General features: G+C 34.9%; 1 protein-coding gene across 20 annotated transcripts in view; it reads left to right on the forward strand.

Moving 5' to 3' along the window:
* PAPOLA (poly(A) polymerase alpha) overlaps positions 1–21,562 on the forward strand; it is a 57,419-nt gene extending 35,857 nt beyond the window's left edge. For 10 of the 20 annotated variants that reach the window (XM_027120499.1, XM_027120516.1, XM_027120513.1 and 7 more), the window contains 9 exons: positions 292–411; positions 1,699–1,808; positions 5,065–5,186; positions 8,600–8,742; positions 10,832–10,932; positions 11,146–11,366; positions 15,313–15,375; positions 17,249–17,323; positions 19,425–21,562. In XM_027120499.1, the coding sequence (XP_026976300.1) occupies positions 292–411; positions 1,699–1,808; positions 5,065–5,186; positions 8,600–8,742; positions 10,832–10,932; positions 11,146–11,366; positions 15,313–15,375; positions 17,249–17,323; positions 19,425–19,520 (1,051 nt within the window). In that variant the 3' untranslated portion in view covers positions 19,521–21,562. The remainder of the gene's footprint in view (positions 1–291; positions 412–1,698; positions 1,809–5,064; positions 5,187–8,599; positions 8,743–10,831; positions 10,933–11,145; positions 11,367–15,312; positions 15,376–17,248; positions 17,324–19,424) is intronic. The other 10 variants (XM_027120500.1, XM_027120498.1, XM_027120503.1 and 7 more) reach the window with 5 other exon arrangements.
* The last annotated feature ends 203 nt before the right edge of the window (positions 21,563–21,765 follow it).

The raw sequence follows: 21,765 nt of genomic DNA on the forward strand, positions 1-21,765 counted from the left end.
GTTTTAGTTTACTGATTTTTTTCTTTAAATATTTGTGGGGTTGTCTTTTGTAACCTTCCTGGCTTGAAATGTGGCTTGATTCTCTTCTTCCAGCAGTTTTCACTTCATTTTTGGGGTAGAACATAAGGCTTTCATTTTATCTATGGGAGTTTAGACAGTTGAACTGCCCTTATATGTGTGTTTTATGATCTTCATATTACAGCTTTACACAAACATACTTGATTTTCTGCATTTTATTTTATTTTTAAAGTTAACCAGAATTTTCATTAATAATGAGTGACATTTGTTCAGGGTGGGCTTGGTGGAATCAAAAATCCGAATCCTGGTTGGAAGTTTGGAGAAGAATGAATTTATTACACTGGCTCATGTGAATCCCCAGTCATTTCCAGCACCCAAAGAAAATCCTGACAAGTAAGCAGTCCTCTAATTTAATCCAGTTTCCTCATCCCCTTTTCAACTTTTGCTCATGGAAGTTTTATAGGCAATTTTTATTAACTCAAGTTACTATTCTGTTGATTACATATGGGTCAGACCAAGTTGAAATTTATGGTTTAGGGTTTCCTGATCAGAAACACTGAAGAGAACCACTGTTTTTTTGCAAAAAATCACCCCTGAAATAAGTTGTAATGATGAGGTGCCTATTAACTAATTTGAGTTCAGATTCTGTAGGTCTGCACTTTAGCATTTCTGAACACACGTCCCCTTTTTTGTAGAGTGGTTTTCAGGATAGCTGCTATATCAAACATCGATCTTTGCTTTTTATCTTAATTTTTTGAAAAAGAAAACATGCTTTGATATGACCTTGCAAAAATTTGATTTGTGATAGGTTCTGGAACATTGAGAAGATACGTTATTAAAAGCTGCCTTGCCTTATTCTTTTAAGGATCTTTTTGTAGGTCAATTTCTGGTTTGATTGTTGCTGTGTTATTACCTATATGAAATTCTACTTTGCCTATAACCACTTGGTTTTATTTAGAGGGTGAGGGGAGTTTTAATAGTGAGCTTTTTCAAAAAAATGCAGTAGCATTAAAGATTGAACAATATTAGTGAATGGATCATTTAAGATTGTGCTGTAATAGAATAGCTATTTCTCTGATTCTACAGATTATTTCCTTTAGCATTCATGTAAAAGAGTTGGCATTTGAGCTTTTTATAAATATTTTGTTGCTGCGATCTTAATTATTAAAAGACTGATCCATTCAGTAGATATATCATTAAATGTTGAAAAGTAGCTGAATCACCCATTATTATTATGCTGCGGTCAGATTTCTGTACATGTGGCCTTTTCATTTGAGTTTAAAAGTTTAAGGGATGTATGTTAAGGTCTAGTTAAATTTTTATATCTACACTACTTTTCTTTGTTTCAAATTTTTGTAAAACATGTCATTCATTAGTATGAACATAATTTTTCTTTGCAGTGCCTTTGGTACTTAGGATTATCATTAAGAATATTGGCTGTCAGTACATAGATAATGAAGAGTATATTTGTCCTAGGACTCCAGTTTTTTATATAGCAATAGGAATATAGAGGGCAGGTATGGAGGAGGAATTTGAGTTTTGATGCAGTTTGGTTTAGAACTTAGTTTGTTTATATATTTGTCTTCTGAGTATTTCCATGTATCTCAGGTTGTCAACCACATTGATAACTGTTTTCATGAAATCCTGATAAACTATAGTAATACGCTTCTTATTTTACAGGGAAGAATTTCGCACGATGTGGGTGATTGGGTTAGTGTTTAAAAAAACAGAAAACTCTGAAAATCTCAGTGTTGATCTCACCTACGATATTCAGTCTTTCACAGATACAGGTATATCTCTACTTAGATAATCAAAACATGTACTTGCATATTTGAATTTGTCTTCATGTGTACCATAGTGGAATTTGCAATAACTGTTAAAATTACTTGGGAATATTTTACAATGATCATCAAAATTACCTTAATATTTTTGGATTAGTTATTAGTTTCAGTCATGTCTAATATATAAATGATTTTTTTCCTCTTATGGTAGACCTAAAGTTAAATGGTTGAACCACTTTAATTTGCCCACGATTACTTATGAAATTAGAAACCACCTGAATATTTGATTGTCTTAAAAGACTGAATCTGTGTCTGATTGCCTTAATAATCTTGAACCTTAGAAATTTGTGAAGCTAAACTTCTGGTGACATGAGAAAATTTATCCTCTATGTCATTTATAGACTCAAATGTTAATTCATGGGTGGGAAATACAATGATGAAGGCTTCATTTTGGATTGACCTGTACCCTGAGATACAAGGTAGTATGTTTTAACTAAAGACCAGATGGTGGATATAGTTGACAGAAGCTAAGACTCTATGTAGATACGCAAATTTTCAAGGGAATGGTAAATGTACTTAGCGACAACGATGAATGTGCGTCTTCTTTAGGGACTAATTATTTTTTCTTTCATACATCTCTCCTTTCCATTTAAAAAAATTTTAGTGTGTGTTTTTCTCACCTGTCCACAATAAGGAGTCTTCACCTAAGGACATTCAGACGTAACAGTAAAAGTTTTTTTACCTCCTTGGAGAAGGAGAGACAAAAATCGGTACATTTTTTAAAAATGTCAGTATCATACACTAAATGTAAAGGAGAAATAAAAGGAAAAGAATGTATTTCAGTATGTAAATGCTTAGGTACAGTGACTAGAAGACATACCTAAGTAGGTAATTGCAGTGTGGTAGCTGAATTCCTATGATACAGGTGTTACCTGTTGTGATTCAGAGACCATCAGCAGCATTGCCATTGGTGACATGAATTTTCCTAGAAAATTCAGCTTAAAAATACTTTGTTTTTATGTAAAATTGAGTTGAGTTCTTATTCAAATAATTGATAAAGTAGGTTTTTCATCTTTAGGAATGTAAGTAGGACGTGGTACAGCGCATTGCAAAGAACTGTCCACGTTCAAGGATATTTAGTGTCCCTATCATGTAGTAGCCCTTAACCATTATGACAACAAAAGCACTTATACAGATTTTATAGGATGTGATTTGGAGTGTGAAAACTCCACTTGCTGAACACCAGAGTAGCGGTTTTTTCCAAAGTAAAAATTCTGATGTCAACTTAAACTATTTATGAACTAACAAATCATGTAGAGATATTTAGACTAGAAAATTTGTTTTGGACATTATACCTAATTGAACTGCTTATCAAAGATTGTGCTAATGAACCATCAAGATTTTAAAGCAACTTTCAGATATTTGGGGAAGGAAATATTTAGTTGCCCTGTATCTTGAAACATTTTAATGGAATACTTTGTGGGATTTTCTAATAAAACATATTTAACATGTTGAAAACTCAAAGTTCTTACTCCCGGTCTCCTCTAGCTTCTCTTCAAATCTTTTTGCTCTCAGGCAGTGACAGCTGTGTCCTTGTAGTTGCTCAAGCTAGAAGTCTTGCAGTCTTCCTTGAATCCTGTTTTCCCCATACTTGGTATTAATCTATTAAAAAATCCTCCTGTCCCTACTTTCAGAGTATGTTGAGATTTCTGCTACCAATTGCTGTTTATACCCCTAGTCCAAGCCACTTATCACTGGTCTTTTGGATTACTGTCATTTAGTTTTCTTGTTCTGCCTTCAGCTATTCTTAGTCAGCATCCAAAATGACATTAAGCCAAATCATGTCTCACCTGCTTAAAACCTATAATGGCTACCCATCTCACTCTGGATCAGTCCAGATCTTTACTGTGGTTTGCAGGCCTTTATGGGATCTAGTCGTCTTATTATGTCTCTGACCTCATTTCTTATATTGATAATAAGAAATATATAGACATATATAAAACTTAATAAGTTCAGAATCCTTTATCCATATGTCTTGAGGCCAGTAAGGTAACAAAGTTAGTAAATAATATTCCCAGTGGGGTCTGGAGTGACATTTGGTAGTCAAAGGCCGTAACATTTCTGTAAGATATTTACATAAGGTATAGGTAGAGAGATTAAATAGCTACAAATAGTTCAAATCAGGGTTTGTTGCCAGTTGAGGTTTGGTGCCAGTCTTAGGAAAAACTTCTATTTTGGGGAGCTTTGGGGATTTTACAACTGCAGATAAGGGATTATGGATCTTCTACTTTCCCTTCTCCCCGTGGCCTTTTTGTTGCTCCTCAAACATCCCAGGCATGCTTGGGACCTTTTGCCCTTGATGTTTGCTCTTCCTAGAGTAGATTCCACCAGGTACTCACAGTTTATTCACTCACTTTAATTTGAGTCTTCACTCAATTGTAATCTCAGTTTCCAGGCTGAGCTTCCTGTCGTCTTCCCTACTCAAATTTTTTCTCCATAGCTCTTATCACCGATCTGATATGAAATATATTTTACCTTTTTTTCTGTTGTGTTTCTCCCCTAGAATGTGGACTCTGAAGTTTTTGATCTCTTATTTCCTGCTATATCCCCCACGTCTAGAACATGTGATACAGTATAGGTGCCCAGTAAATCGTTTTATGACTGAGTGAATGAAATTTTCCACTTTGTTGTTTTGCTGTGGTTGTTACATACTCGAGCTAGAATTTTAAATTATACTGGTAGCATAAATAAGTATGAATTTAAGAAACCCCTTTTGTCCAGTTCTGTCATTTCTTTTTTTTTTTTTTTTTGGTACGCGGGCCTCTCACTGTTGTGGCCTCTGCCATTGCGGAGCACAGGCTCCGGACGCACAGGCTCAGCGGCCATGGCTCACGGGCCCAGCCACTCCGCGGCATGTGGGATCTTCCCGGACCGGGGCACGAACCCGTGTTCCCTGCATTGGCAGGCGGACTCTCAGCCACTGCGCCACCAGGGAAGCCCTCCAGTTCTGTCATTTCTTAAGGAGTTAACTCTTTTATTACTTCAAGAGTTTTTACACTGGAAGAATTAATATACTATGTGTTCTTATTCGTTATGTACACCTTGTGGTAAGAGACACTTGTGAGATAGGTTTTGACCTGATAATTTTATAGATAGGCAATATTGATGGAAAACGGATCCGTACTTTAGAATAGCTTCTCTGGGTTAGTTTAACTGCCTTTATGAAGATGTTTCTATTTCTTGTAACAATTTCCTAATTGTACAGTTTATAGGCAAGCAATAAACAGCAAGATGTTTGAGGTTGACATGAAAATTGCTGCAATGCATGTAAGAAGAAAGCAACTCCATCAACTACTGCCTAATCATGTGCTTCAGAAAAAGAAAAAGGTAAATTGAGAAAGTACTTTAAAAAGCATTACTAACATAATGTTTTATGTATCCAGCCTATCAATATTTCAGAATTTAGGCTGAGTTAATAAGTCATATTTGAAATAGATCACAGCATTTTGAAAACCTATTACATGGAGAAATTCCATTATGTGAAACCTTGCTCCTAATCAGGTTTCTTGCACACACTTCCTTCAGACTTCAGATTAGTGGCAATGCTTCATATCCTTAATTTATATATATTTATATTCTCTTTTCAATGTCTCTTATTGGTATCCATTTAATAGCCCACATCAGTATGTAATTTCCTTTCCTTTTAAAGGTAAAGAGAGTTAAATTAGGTAATATGTGGATCAAGTAAGTTGTGTGACTTTTTAAATGAAAATCATTTTAGTTTCATAAGGATTATACACGTATATTATTTAAAAATTAAAAGTTATTGGCTATAAGATCACTGACAGTGGTAACCTCAAGTATGATGTTCTGGTGTTGATGCTTCCTGTTGTATAACTTATTAGCCATGATTTTCTTATTTGGACTTTTAAATTTGAAATTGTATTGAAATTTTAGTGCAGAAATAAATAATAAAAATAATATTTTTACTTTAAGTGGTTTCAAAAGTAGCTTATTCTTTATAACTTTAAAAAATTATTTCTTTTATTTATTTATTTTTGGCTGCATTGGGTCTTTGTTGCTCTGCGTGGGCTTTCTCTAGTTGTGGTGAGCAGGGGCTGCTCTTTGTTGCGGTGCACGGGCTTCTCATTGCTGTGGCTTCTCTTGTTGCAGAGCACGGGCTCTAGGAGCCTGGGCTTCAGGAGTTGTGGCTCACGGGCTCTGGAGTGCAGGCTCAGTAGTTGTGGCGTATGGGCTTAGTTGCTCCGTGGCATGTGGGATCTTCCCGGACCAGGGCTTGAACCTGAAAAAGTGGCTTATTCTTAAAATGGAATACTTAGATCAGTGAAAATACATGAGTTAGAGATACATATATGAATGTATTGGGTTAAAAAGTACAGATAGGGCTTCCTTGGTGGCGAAGTGGTTGAGAGTCCGCCTGCCGATGCAGGGGACACGGGTTTGTGCCCCAGTCCGGGAAGTTCCCACATGCCGTGGAGTGGCTAGGCCCGTGAGCCATGGCCGCTGAGCCTGCGTGTCCAAAGCCTGTTGCTCCACAACGGGAGAGGCCACAACAGTGAGAGGCCCGCGTACCGCGAAAAAAAAAAAAAAAAGTACAGATAAATATATATCATTTGATACTTTTATATAAAGTTTACAATATATCTTTTAAGATAGAATATGAAATACAAGTATGCATTAGAGCATGAAAACTGCTGCATTCTGTGATGATGGTTCATTATCTGGGGCTGGGATTGGGAGGAGAGGAATGAAGTTAATATAACTTCATAATGTTTTGTTTCTTAAAACATAGAATATATTATGATACAAAAGTAGCTAAATCAAGGGCAAGGGTTTTGCAGTAGACTACCTGGCTCAGGTTCAGGTTCCAGTGCATCCTAGCTGTGAGACTTTGGCAAGTTGTATTACAAATATCATGTTCTTGATTTGCCTTAAAATCACAATTCTAATTTTACCTACCTCGTTATGTATTTTGTGAGGTTAAAATGAGCCAGTGCCTGTAAGAGGTAGTTTAGATGGGTGCCTGGCACACACTAAATGCTCTTTTCTTTGCACTCTTATTAATAGTTTCCTTTTATTAACTGCTATTCGCAAAGCACTGTACCAGTAAAGAAGATGGGTATTCTATATTTAATGATACAGTAACCTGTAGCTATTGTCTCTATTATAGAAGAAACAGAGTGATTCAAACATTTGCCCAGGGTCATGTACTATGAGATGTGAATTGGACCTAAGTCTGCATGCAAAGAATGTGTGTTTATTTCTCTGTAGTATGTTCTGTCTTTGTTTGTCTTTATTAGAAAGTTTGATAGAATATTTATGATTTTGTGGCATTGAAGTCTCTTGTGCCAAACTTGATATAGACACAGAGGCAAAGCAAAGCAGCTTGAAGGTTATGTGTTCAGACCAACCAGTTAAAACCTTCATGTTCACTGATCATCCCCAACACTGGCTTGTTACTTCACAGGTTATTTTTTGATCACCTGGTCAGGCAGGTAACTGTGTGAAATGGAGTATAATTTACTCACTGAACAAATTTTTTGTCTGGTGGGGAGAGAGAGTGGTAGCTTTTTGCATAGGAAAGATGCTTATTTTACAATATTAAGAAAACTGGTTTTACAGCTGACTTCATAGACGAAAGGCATTCCTTTCTCTCCTCTCCCTTCTCCCAAATCTCATCTTCCCCATTTGATTAATATTGATTTATGTACACAGGTGGTGTCTCTGTAGTGCTAACTCAAAGATTTAGATTATCTTGTCATTTGGGGAATTGGAGTGTGGGTGTATACATGCACACACACACACACACACACACATATGGGGTGTGGGTTTTTATTAATAATGCAAATTATTTCCATTAAAATGTTTTTGTAGGTAAGCGAACACTTGAAACTAAAAGTGTTCTGAAAAAAAAAGCTGAAGAGATCAATTTGATGTTATAATAGCATTGATTGCAAAAACAGAAACTTTGGTCAATTTAGAAATCAACTTTTATCCCATAGCACCATTTATAGTTTTTTAGCTTTTGGTTTTTCCTGCACCATGTAGCTGTTTTTGAGTGCTTTGATTTTTAAGAAGCAGGACCAACATTAGGATTTATATGTGGTCATGAAGTTTAGTTTTCAGAAAATTAGTTTTGCTTTTATTCTAACAGGATAGTTAACACTGTTAAGTGTACCATGTTAAAATCCTCAGTTGCAGGTAGAGCACTGGAAATCTCTTGCTTTTGAGAGACTCATACAAATAGCTAGGAGTGGCACTAAATTGTACCTACGTGATAATTCTTTTAGAAATTATACATTTTTATCTTCATTGTAAAACAATTTGAAATCTATAAACAAAAAGTTACTTCTAATTCGACTGGCCAGAGGTACTCATTGTTACTATCGTGTTTTACCATTGACTTTTTTCCTAATATATATGTGAGTGTGTGTGTGTATTAATAGTCCTCTGATTTAAGATACATGTGTTTTCATATTAAAGTGCTTTTTAATTTGCAGTGTATTTTACATTCAGTGTGCAGGTTTATTATAGCATTTTTTTCTCGCTTTTTCTCCCACTGAAGAACTGTAGTTAAGTTGAGCATCCTTAGAAGTCAGGAAGTATGTGTGTCCCAGCTCTTCACCTTTTATAGTCAGCATGACACTTCTGATTATCATAAACATATTGATTTGTGCTCTTTAGTAGAAATCATTTATCAGTTAAGTAAAAGATGTTTATGTTTTAAAAGGTCTAGATAAAATAAAGGTATATTTGATTAAATATTTTATTAATTGCAGCATTCAACAGAAGGTGTCAGGTTGACACCTCTCAATGACAGCAGCCTCGACTTGTCTATGGACAGTGATAACAGCATGTCTGTGCCTTCACCTACCAGTGCTATGAAGACCAGTCCATTGAACAGTTCTGGCAGCTCTCAGGGGTAAGGAAAAAGGGAAAGGAAGTGGAGTGACTGTTTAAATAACCCCTCCAGTTTCATATGTTGAAATACCTACTGCCTGTGGTGAACTGTATGGTGTGCTAAGGAGAACCAGACAAGAGGGACAAGATCACGTTTCTGTCCTGGAGATGCTTATTACCTGTGTAGCAGGGGGAAAATATCTATGAAAAATATTAGGGGTCTTCTAAAGAAGGTGAGATTTATGTGGGCTGGTTTTAGTGGAAATTTCTTTTGAAGAATTAAGTGTCTTTTTAGGAACATTTAAAGCAGCTAAACATTTTTATTTCAAAAGAAAAACATGGCCTGTGTTGGCAAAAATTAAAACACAGAAAGCCATATTTAACTTCCATAAATCCTTATAGTGTTATCATTGCAGATTTATTTTTTAATGGATATACTACTGTATTTTCAAAGGGAGCTGTTTATTATAGATTCTGGTGATACTGCTATTATTTTAAATTGTGACGGTTATGCCCATCCCTTTGTTCAATGAGTTGATACTTAAACCATGAACACTTTTATGAATGCATGTTATATTTTAATGTTTTGAAAAAAGCAGTTTTAAAAATTGGATTGTTAAAGTATAACCAATGGCAAAGATGAAGGTTGGGATGAATCTTTGGATTCGTATGAAATAGAACATGCGAGGTGCAGTAGATGATGAATTTAGTTTTATTCTCTTGGACTTTGAATGTGTGATGTGTTTTTAGACCAGTCACGTGTAACCCGAAGACTTCAGGCATCAACGTGGCCCCTAAGTCTTGTAGTTTTAAAACAATTCTCCGTTTGTGCAGCATCAGCTTCCAGATTTTTATTTTTAATGGTTTCATCATCTTTTTTTTGAGTGAAGCAAAAATTTTAACAAGAATTTTGGGAGTCATATAAAAGCCTTTCTGTACTTTAGAGTTTGTGCACATGAATGTAAAATAGATGTGTATTTGCTCAACAAATACTGAGTATTTATTATGTACTAGCCGCTTTGCTATTTCAGGTTTTCTCCTGAATCTGTGGTTGTTCTCTGACCAGTTCTTCTTTTCTGTTTAATTGTTAGATATTTGTGCCTTTCGGGGCTCTCTCGTTAGTCCTTTATGCCTTCTTTGTATTATTGGGGGTGTGGCATCACCCACTCTCTTGACCTCATTTACTTCCATATACCAGTGAGCTCCAAAGCTCTGTGGAGCTTTGTGAATGTCATGTATGCACCAAAAATCTAAGTCCTCTAGCTTTGCCCACCTTTTCATGGCATCATCATTCAACAGTTGGGAGTTGAATAAGCTGTAGTTGAAGGAGACTGAATAACCACAGAGGACTTTTCGCTTTTTTCTTTCAGGAGATAATAAAAATGAGATTATTTAAACGCTAATGTATAGGATTTATTTGAGACAGAAAAGTTGAATGGATAGGACAGTGAAGGAGGGGTGATTTGAGTTTCCTGAGATGACAGGAGTGAGTGGGATCCAGAACATTGAAGGAGGGATTGGGTTTTGAGATCCTTTGTTGTTTATATGGGCCACTGGATGGGCTTTTAGGGTTTCATGAACCTTTACGTTTTGTATGCAGAAACTTATTTCTAATTCTCAGACCATTTTCTTCTTTACAGATTTTGATCGTATTTTCTTATATCCCAAATCATTTAAGTCAGTTACCCCAAGTCAAATAAGAACAGATTTTTTTTTAGCTCTTCTGTCAAATACGTTAGTCACTAGCCACATGCGGCAGTTTAAACTTAATTAATATTAAATGAAATTAAACATTCCATTTCCCACTAGTTCTGTTTCAAGTGTAGAGTAGCTGCATCGATATAGTGGCCACCATATTGGGTAGCGTAGGTATATAGGTCATACTTATAGGAAGTTCTCTTGACTAGCACTGCTTTAGAATGTTTCTGTGTTTTTGATTGTTGATTATATTTTATGAAATAAAGTTAGTTACTGATGTACATATACGTATGAGAAGTAAAACTAAAGAATCATTTACTTTAGAGAATAACTTCTGCACATACTACATTTTATTATTGAATTTTATACCTCTCTTTGCTTTTTTCACTTTTTAATTTTTTCCCCATTTTTAGCAGAAACAGTCCTGCTCCAGCTGTAACAGCAGCATCTGTGACCAACATACAGGCTACTGAAGTTTCTGTGCCACAAGTAAATTCCAGTGAAAGCTCAGGGGGTAAGGAGACTGACAGATTTGAAAATACTTGCATTATATTTGGTTTTAGCCTTCATTTTGAAAGATGGCTTCGTTAGTTAAGTAGCTTGAATTCAGTTTTTTAATACCATTTTATTATTTACCTGTAAACTTATGAATAAAATAAAAAAGCTTTACTTGTAACTTGATGTTGATATGATTTAACTTTTATGTATTTATGTACTTACTACTTAGGTACATCGAGTGAAAGCATTCCTCAAACTGCCACACAACCAGCCATTTCGTCACCACCAAAGCCTACGGTCTCCAGAGTTGTTTCTTCAACACGTCTGGTAAACCCACCACCAAGACCTTCAGGAAATGCAGCAACAAAGACACCTAATCCTATAGTAGGAGTCAAGAGGACATCCTCACCTCATAAAGAGGAGAGTCCCAAGAAAACCAAAACAGAAGAGGTATCTATATGTTAGTTAGCCATGGGAATACCACCTTACCTGTTTTAAAATCCAGTGGAAGAAAACCTTTGTGAGCCCAAGTTGAGAGGCAGCATGGAGGAAAGCTTTTAGATTATTTTTAGGTAGTGCTTTAGTGCCAGAGTTCTTTTCACCCTTTTCTACTCTTTTCAGTGTCTAACTCTTTCATAAAGCTGTGTTTCTTGTTTAAATTTCTGTAGCATGTCTAGGCTGTAACACAACTTAGCATGGATTTACATCTCATCTTAATTTATTATTCTCTCATAACTGTATGTTTCATGTGTACCAATTCTTTGGTGGCCCCTTTGGACACAGTTTTCTGCTTCTTTGATCCAGGTGGAGTTTTGGAGCCTCTACACTGTACTTGATATTACGGGGTCACTGAATATGAGAGGTTCTCAGGGAATTCTTATTGAATCACTGACCATAAGCTGCGAAGTCAGATTAGTTTTGGTACCTTGAATGATTGTGTCCTCCAGCCCTTCAGGAAATTTTCTAACAATACTTCCACTTTTTATAGTGGCTGGTTTACCTTGTCAAAGTCTCAGATAGTTTTAGGAAAACCATTAAAAGTGTACACTGATTTTGATGTTTGTGTTAAAATAGAAGTAGCCTTATAACACACTTTCATTGTTCCCTGGAGTCACTCTCATTGTGTTTTTCTATTAATTAAACTTTCACCATTGTCCAAGAGATGATAGCCCAAAAAACAACAATTTTGTTGTGATTTTTGGTTGATAATTTTTTATTTAGGAATTTGTGCATTACATGAAGGTTTCTTTAGAATGGTGGAAAAAACTAGGTATCTTATGCAGTGGTTTGATTTTTAATAGTGAAAGATTATTGTCTTTATAAGTATTACTCCTAGCTTATTCTGAATCCTTTTGTTTTAGATTTTTTGGAAACAGTCACTGTTAACTACACATGAATAATTTAATGAATTTTGTCACTCTGATGATGCTAAATGCAAATGAAAAATGGGCATAGTATATCTTATCTTACACCATGTATTCTGAAATACATTTGTCTCTGTAATTATCTCTTAAGGCAGTGATTTTCAACCTCAGTTGTACATCAGAATTAGTTTTTCAGGGTTTGTTGGTTTGTTTCTCTTTTGTTTTTGTTTTTGCTTTTTGTTTTTTGCTGTATGTGGGCCTCTCACTGTTGTGGCCTCTCCCGTTGCGGAGCACAGGCTCCGGACGCGCAGGCCCAGCGGCCGTGGCTCACGGGCCCAGCCGCTCCGCGGCATGTGGGATCTTCCCCGACCGGGGCACGAACCCATGTCCCCTGCATTGGCAGGCGGATTCTCAACCACTGCGCCACCAGGGAAGCGCTTGTTTTTGTTTTATAAAATACAGATTTTAGGGCCTCCTCCAGATACACTGAATCAGACTCTCCAGGCCTAGTAATCTTTTATTAAAAGCCCCCATTCTACATGATTGTGTTGTACAGCAACCTAAGAATGTAGTTTTGGTGTAATGCCACTTTCTGTTTATTGATATTTGTTGGGAGTTGTCAGAGCATTTCAGAATTCACGTTTCTTTTTGCCTTAGTAAGGTATATGTAAGCATAACTCTAGATACCTGTCATTCTGTTTCCTTAATGTTAATGGCTTCATTCCTTACCCTGTGAGAGTTCCAATATATATCAGTACAATGCTTATAATTTCGTTAGCACTTACCTTGGTAGAAAACACTCATGTTTCATGTCTAGTTTAGAGAGGCAATAGGAATATAGGATTTTTTAACTTAGTACAGAAAAATTTAAATATACACAAGAGAATCATTTCATGTACCCATGTACCCATCATGCAATTTCAGGTATAGTGAATTCAGCCACTATACCCTTAATTATTTTTCCTTTCCATTTCCCCTGTACTTGCATTATGTAGATGCAAAATCCAGACTTCAGTCATATCATTTCCTTAGTATTTTTAAAATCGTGTACCTAAAAGATAATAATTACAAAGAGAAAAGTATAAACAAAGTAAACCCACCTAAAAAAGTGAACAATTCATTAATATCAAATATCTAGTCAGGGCTCAAATGTCCCTGATTATGTCATTGCTTTTTTTTTTTTAATAGTTTTTATTCAAATCTGTAAGTAAATTAAAATCCTTGATTCATGTTTCTTAAGTATCTTTAAAAATATAGGTTCATCACTCCCCGCCCCCTGCCCCCAGCAATCTTCTGTGCTATGTATTTTCTCACAGTTTGAGTCCTGCTTATGGCAGCTCCATGGAGTTGACTAACAAAAATAGCATTTCAAGATATGTAAGGGATCTTAGGACTTTAGGTTATCTCATAGACTAATCTCCTTTCCCAGAAGAACTGGAGGTTCAGTAGCTTTCCTGTTTACAAAGCTAATTAAAGTCAGAGCCAGGATTAGAACCCAGGCCTAAATCTCATGGTGCTAAAGTTGAAGAAGATTATTACAAATATTCTGATTTTGAAGGTCTCCTACTGGGTCGTTCATTCTCCGTTAATGAGTATTTGGTATTAGAAATTCTAGTAAACCAGAAAGAAACACTGGTCCTACTCAATTAATAATATACTAACATGTATACAGGTAGGAGAGTTTCAGGTATTGTCAAGTACTTTAGTTCTACTTAATTTTTATCACATACTAAAGCTTTTCAAATACATATAGATGGTAGAAATGTAAAATAAAAATAGAAAAAAGTGTGCCTTGTCACCTGAATTATATGGCTGAATGATGTTATATGTATATATATATATTTAAAGTTATGGAATATTTCAAACATGTACAAAATTGTAATGAACAAGTTATATTTACATCACTTAGCTTTAATGGTTAACAACTCAAGGCCAGTCTTCTTTCATCTGTAAATCTACTCCCTTTCCCATTGTTATGAAGCAAATCCCAGGCATGTCATTTCAACCATAAATATTTCAAAAACACATCTACAGTATATTATCACCATATATATTTGTGTGTGATATATATATCGGTACATATACTGATCGGTGTATGTATACACCGATCAGTATATGTACCGATATTAATAATGATTCCATAGTGTCACATATCCAGTCGGTATTGAAATTTGCCCAGTTGTAACTTACGTTACTATTTTTTAAGTTTGTATGTTTGCAGGATACAAATAAAGTTCTTATGGGAATTGGTTGATATTGGTGTTAAATCTTTTCTACCTTGTAGGTTAGCCGTGGTTTCTATGTCTTGTTTTAAAGCCACATTTAAAATTAAATTTTAGTTCTACCTAGTAAAGAGAGCAGAGAAATTAGTGCCGAAATTGTTTTTCTTAAGAAAGTGATGTTTATTGCAAGTCACTGCAGGAATGGGAAAGTATAACCATTTTTGGTTTCCCATTTTCCCTCTTTACCAAAAAAATATGTTGTTTGTTTTAAATAGCATTATAATAAATCAAAAAAATAAGACCTGAGGAGAACATTTTTCAGACCTCCTTCAGGATGTTAATAAGACATACTAAGCCAGGGGGATTCTGTGGTTCAGTTTAGGAAAGTTAAAAGATTCTTTCTAGAACTTCTCAGAACCTTTTATGTGCTAATGTGTGTGAATCTCCCAGAAAGGGGGTGATAGTATTCCAAGTTCCTAAGTTGTTTGATTAAGGAACTCTTTTTTTTCTCTTCCTTACAAAAAATATTTTATGAACTTAGTGGTTTGGGGAATATACTTCAGGTGGTGATGATCAACAATAACAGTTTTCCTCGTGTTCTTTTTTAAAATTTTGGTAGAAACTGAAGCCAAATTGGTTAAAATGAAAAAAAAAAATTAAGTGAACCAGTAACCTATTTTAAGGACATACTTGATCGATCTTACAGGTTAATTATTTTTATACTTTAAAAAATTTTATAAATTAAAGCATTGATTGGCAAATAATCTAAATTTTCATTTTAGAGAATAAAGCTTTTTTTTTTAAAAACAGGATGAAACAAGTGAAGATGCTAACTGTCTTGCTTTGAGTGGACATGATAAAACAGAAACAAAGGTATACTAATTTAGCCTTGGAATACATACACAATTAAGAGTACAGAGATGTGATAGAAATGTCTATAACATTGCACTGTATTTCGTTCTATAGGTTTTAGGTTTCCAGTATTGTTTTTAGAGAAGTGTTTGTCCCTTTTTAGTGTTAATTTGTAGCACTGAAATTTAATTCCTCAAGTGTATGAGGTCCTACTAGATGCGGGGTTATCTGGTGGATACCAAATGGAATAGAGTGATGAGTGAGATGTTCCTGTTTTCAATGGAACTTATATTTAAGTAGAGAAGATAAGGGGTAGAAGTGGTTAATTACGTTATCAGAGAAAAAGTAATTGAGGATGGTGGGGGTGGTGAGAGGCAAGACTGCAGAATTAGTAAAGGCTTCATAGAAGGAAGACATAGGATTTGGGGTAGTCCTTGAAGGATACAGAGGATTTGGGGTAGGACAGGATGAGAAGTTCATCTCACTATTGGGGTAAGAGTGTGGTATATTTAGAGAACCAGTTTTTGGCACACAGTTCTGGCTAGAAGCTGTGGCGCAAGGGGCTTGAATCAAGGTAAATGGGGTAGGAAAGATTGGTTTAGCCAACGTATTAGACTTTGAACGTCATTTTTTCAGAAACTGAAATGTACTGAAGACTTCTAACTTTTTTGTCCTTGTTGTAGAAAAACTGGAAATCTTCCTCCTTTCCCCAAATTATCCTGATTTCCATGATAGATATTTTAGCAAGTATTCTTTTGGTGTCTTTATAGATTTTGTGTGTGCATATATATACCAGTGCGTTTTGCTTTCAAATCTTTATTCACTCTGTAAACCAAGAAAAATTGTTCATGCCATTGAATAATCGACAAATATTACTAATAGCTGCATGGAATGCTGTCTTAAGGCTGTTACCATATTTTATTCAACCAGTTCCCTATTGTTAGCAGTTGTTTCTGTTAAAAAAGGAAGTTGCCCTTTTCTACTGTGATGTTGGCTGTAGCTAAATACCTGCCATCCATTTATGTTTATTTTATTAGGATAAATTAATGAAAGAGGAATTACTGGGACAAATAGATGCTTTTAAAACTTAATATGTATTGCTAAGTTGTGCTTCAGAGAGACTGCAGTCTTCCATTTCTAGTACACTGTTTACCCTTTTCAATTTCATAGGAGAAATTTGATATTTCATTGTATTATTATTATATAGTTTTATAGAAATTCAAATTTTTGTATGTTTATTTTCATTTGTGTGTGTGTGTATATGTATTATTTATGGGCACTGCTTTAAAAAAGGTTAGAGCAGTGGAATGACAACAGTTCACCCTGTATTTTCTGATGATTCTTAGAGTAGAATCAGTGCATTGGTTATTGAGAAGGGCAAGAGAAACCAAAAGGAAGGAGGAATGTTTTAGAGACATTTTCTACTTTTAATTAAAGGCCTGGGAGCCGTTTTTGTGCTTCTGGGTAGTTTTATTTAATAATACTGAATGAGTTTTATTTTTTTCACATAGCTAAAGCTGAGCTTGGGTTTATATTCTGTTAATTATTGTCTGGGCAACGTTTTATAATATGCATGTACGTGTCTTTAATTAGTGCTTGTTTACAATGTCCAAGTTGGAGTTGGTTGGAAAAGTCATGAGATATTTTGACCATGCCTTATAAGGTTTAAGTAGGCAGATAGACATTTATGTGTATCTGAAATGGTTAAGTAACCTACAAGGCTTTTTTTAATGATTAACCCTTTGATGATGATAGATGATTTTGTAATGTAGTCACATCTTTCTCTTGATCCGTCCTGTCTTCCAATTTGTCTTTTTTATTAGCCACCAAACCCAGTTATGTTCTTTTATCCTTTTTTAAGTCTCTTTCCTCCCCCGTCCTCTTTGTCTCACAGGAACAACTTGATACAGAGACAAGTACAACTCAATCAGAAACCATTCAGACAGCGGCTTCCCTGTTGGCCTCTCAGGTACTAAGTGCAAAAAGCAAGGAGAATTTTATAAATGTTGTTAAGATTAGTGTTGTGTAATGAATTAAAATGAGCATATCCAGAAGTTGAATAAAGTTATCTTTGTGAAAGTAATTGCCAGCCTGCAGATGTATTTATTGTATTCAGAGGTAGAGCACTGGAAATGATGGAACCGTTCTTCCGCACTGTCGGGATGCTAACTCCTCCCCTTACATGCTGTTTGATATTGCAGATCATTTAAATTGTCACTGCACAATGTCTTCACGTAGAGGTTTTGTTCATAGGTCAGAGAGTGAAATTTAAGTTAGAACTTAAAACCATTCTTCATGGATTTTTAAAAAAATACCTTTTAATTTTCAAAATGTGCTTCTGCCTCACTTTTCACCTCCGATTTTCAATTATTAATTTAGTGTAATCCATAGTTCTTTAAAATTATTTTTTCATTTGTCCTAGAAATTCTACTTGTGACAGTCCCTTGCATACAGTAGGCACCTGGACTCTTTTCATTGATTTGTGAACCTTCATTTTGTTTGTGAAATAATTGTTTTCTTCTTGAATCCTTTCAAATTAAATACACTCCAAAGTCTAGGTCAAACTCTGACATAAAGGAAATATTTTCTTTAAGTAGACATTAGACTGGTTAACCTCTACAAAATAACTGAGATGACAGCTGCCGCCCAGTGATGCTGCTGAACTGATGATACAGTGATACTGTGCTGCTTTGTGGTTCAGAGTTATTTTAATGTGATCATTTTACAACATGTTTTTGCTGGCTGTTAACATTCATAGTCCCTAGTGATATAAATATTATGACTGCTTTCTGAAATGTCTTTTATTTTCATAGCCTTTACCAAATAAAAATTTTGTGGGGTGGAGTAACTCCCAACAACATTAGGAAGTGTTGTGCTTGATACTGATACATGGACAAACTTGTTTGTCAAACTTAAGTTCTGTGGTTATAATTGCATGCCTTTTGGTTTGCCACATTAATCTCTAGGGAACTATTTTCATAGTTTGTCTTATTGACTTCATCACTATCATGATTCGTACCCGTGGGTGTTTGCCTTTTAGATATTTTTATAAGGAATTAGAATTTTCTTTCTAATGAAAAGATCCCTAGAGCCATTGAGAGAAAAATCACCCAGTTATATAATATAAAAGGAATGATTATATTGATTTAAAAAGTTTTTAAAAAATACATCCCTATATTTGGTGATATAAGGGTCATATTTATTTCTGGGGAGGTGATTATAATATTGTGACTGTGTCTAACAGTGAATCCTTGTTTTGAGATAAACTTGAAATATTTACAGATGAAATGATAGGATCTCTGGGATTTGCTTCAGAATAATCTGGGAGTGAAGGTGTGAGGACTGTGGATTGGCTTTGATTTGACAGTTGATGAAGTTGGATAATGAATACATAGATGTTCGTTATATAATGCTCTTATTTTTGTGTATGTTTGGAATTTTCCATAATAAAACACTTAAAAATACCATCTCTATGTTTTTGGATGTTAAAGAAGGCTTTGTGATTTAATTGTTTTTAACATAATAAAACCTCCCTAAACTTTGAATAATCAAATTATTGCTCAGTTGTGTAGATTTAATTTTTAATTTACAGGGTCAGAAAATAATACATTCCCTACTGTTAACTGCTACTGCTGCTCCTGTGTGTAAGGTGAACTTTAAGTATTCTCCCACATGGGGGTGCTCCGATGCCAGTTAATATTACAGCTGTTAGTGTTATTACAAGTAAACGTAACTTAACATGAACTTAATAAGTATATTATAGGTGGTTGTTGGAGGAGTGTGTTTATTAAAGCTGTATTTGAAATTAGTTTTTGTATATTGCTAAAATATTACTAAAATATTGCTACTTACTTGAAAATTTCTACAAGTGTTAGAACAAACAATTTCATAGTAATAGGCATGTTTATTTACACTCCATTTTGAAAACATTTTGGAGTGTTTTTCTTTAAATTTTTAATAGTTATGTTAAGGTCCTATCTATTTCTTAGGAAGTAAAGCAGTGGGAAGTAAATCTCATTGTTAAGTTATAGTACTTTGAACAATGTTGTGTTCTTTGCTTTTATTCTCAGAAAACATCCAGTACAGACCTTTCTGATATCCCTGCTCTCCCTGCAAATCCTATTCCTGTTATCAAGAATTCAATAAAACTGAGATTGAATCGGTAAAAACAACCTCAGGGGTCCATAAACAATATCTGCCAACCTGTTGTCTTCAAATGCTAAGAAAGGAGAATGGAGGGTACAAGACTAGACACGACTGAAAATGGATTTAGGTTTTTTTTGTGACCTCCCTTACTGGGCTAATCAGCACTTGATCGGAAGTCCAGGTTAGTATGTGAAGCCAGGAGTACTATTATTATTGTGTTAGCAACAGTTACATTAACTATTTCAAAAAATTACTGCCTTTAAAAAAAAAAAAAAACCTCAAGCTATATTTGTATTCATAATTGACATCTGGACTGGGTTTATGTTTGCTGCATTGTTTGGAAAATTTGCAATACAAACTGGCATAAGAATTCCTTATTGTGATGATGCACTTTTATGTATTTTTTTTTATTAGAAAGTAGAACTAATTTTAGATTTTCAGCTTGATGGATTTTCACTTTTTCCTGAAGAATTTCCTTTACCATTAGTCTTCAAATTGGATGCCACTGTGCAGTGGTGTACTGTTATACTTCAGAGAAAGGATAAGAGTACATCTATGAGGTAGCTGTAACCTTTAAAAATGAAATGTCGACTCTAGGGTATATATTTGACATTGAAAGAATAATTAGGAGATACTTCGTTTTGATGGGGGTCATGATTAAGAAATGCTATATTGGTTTTATTTATAGAATTGTTTAGAGTGCATACAAATCAGCGATCAGCCAACGAATATTTTTCTTTGAGCTTGTTAAAGCTCCGTATTCTTTTGCCTTCAGTATCTTGTCTTTGAAACAAAGGTTTCGCTCCCTCTCCATTCTTTTTCTTTTCCCCTTTCTGCTTGTATGCATAAGGTAGGACTTCTTTCATAAAAAACAAAATGCCAGTATTTTCTTAAGCCATGGTGTGAAACCAGTGACCCTGTGGCCACATGGCACAGAACACTAAATTTTGGTCCCATGGCTGAAATTTTAGGGTGACTAAAAATAATGCCTGTGAAACATGATATCTATCTTGGACGGCCATTTGATCTCTAAATATGAGGAATTTTGTACACTCCACAGAACTCCTGACTATAGTAAAGTTGATTTTCAATTTTAAACATGTGGGCAAAAAGGCATTTTCTCCAAGAATTTTAAACAAATTTTTATTTTTAAATGGTTGACCAAAATTTGTCAGTAAATTTTACATGTAGAAACATTTAAAAATCATTTCTAGCAAGCACTTGACATCTAGTCAGCTCTCTACTCCTTTTTTCGTTTTGTCTTATCCTATCAATAAATAATTCCACATAATTAAGCAGCAGAGCATTCATCTTTACAGGATATGAGGGATGCCAGATGTTGATAAGCTTAGTTATTCTTTCTTAATCTGGACAAAGCAAACCTAACAGATTTTTCTGATGAGCATGTTTTATGAATCCTCCATTGTGCTCCATTCTATCACACGTGCATTTTTCATGTTAAACTGCAATTACTTAAACTCTTCCCCTATCCTTCTAAATTAATTTTCCGAAGTTGGAGTGTAGTCTTTTCCCCCTTAGGCTATGCATTAATTGAGGCTTTCTTTTCACCATACTTTGTAATGTCTAGTATACAGTATTTCTACTTCCCACATCTTTGCTCTGCACAGTCACCTTGCCCTTCCTCCTACCACCTAAGAAGAAAAGATGGTCAGACTAACAGGTGAAGTCTACAAGGTGTCTGTGTGTTCTGTGTAGCTTCAGAGTTAGATTGAAATTGCCAGGCACAGATTTAGTCTTGTCATTTTGTTTACACATTGGGGAAAAAGAATTCAGTTTATTAAATGTTTCATGTAACTGAACCCAAGTTTTGCCAAGCTGGGAACTTGGACCTTTTCTGTGTAGTGACTTTTTAATTCTAGTTTTCATAACTTGGAGATCAGACTGTTGCTTTCGCATGATGTACGTAGTGTCTCATGACTGGAGTTTGCTTTGTTTTATAGTATCTGTACTCCTTGTATTTTTCAAGAGCTATTTTGTAAACAGATGATGTATTTCTCCATTGAAAACACAATAAAAAAAAAAAAAACAGCACAATCCCACAGTTGGCTGGTTTCTTTTGACTGTTTTTGGTTTTTTCAGTGATATTATTATTTCTACTTGTAAGTTATAGCTCTAAGTGAAGATTTGCGAAAGAATTTACTTTGGTTACATTTAGAAAAGATCTATATCTGGTTAATTGTGCCGTTAGCAGCAGCCTAGTTTTAATTGATATCTCACATAATCAGGTATTTGCTTTTCATATAA

Source organism: Aethalodelphis obliquidens, unplaced genomic scaffold (assembly GCF_003676395.1).
Source record: "Aethalodelphis obliquidens isolate GAN/ISIS:26980383/991018 unplaced genomic scaffold, ASM367639v1 scaffold21, whole genome shotgun sequence".
NCBI classification, from domain to species: Eukaryota; Metazoa; Chordata; class Mammalia; order Artiodactyla; family Delphinidae; genus Aethalodelphis; species Aethalodelphis obliquidens.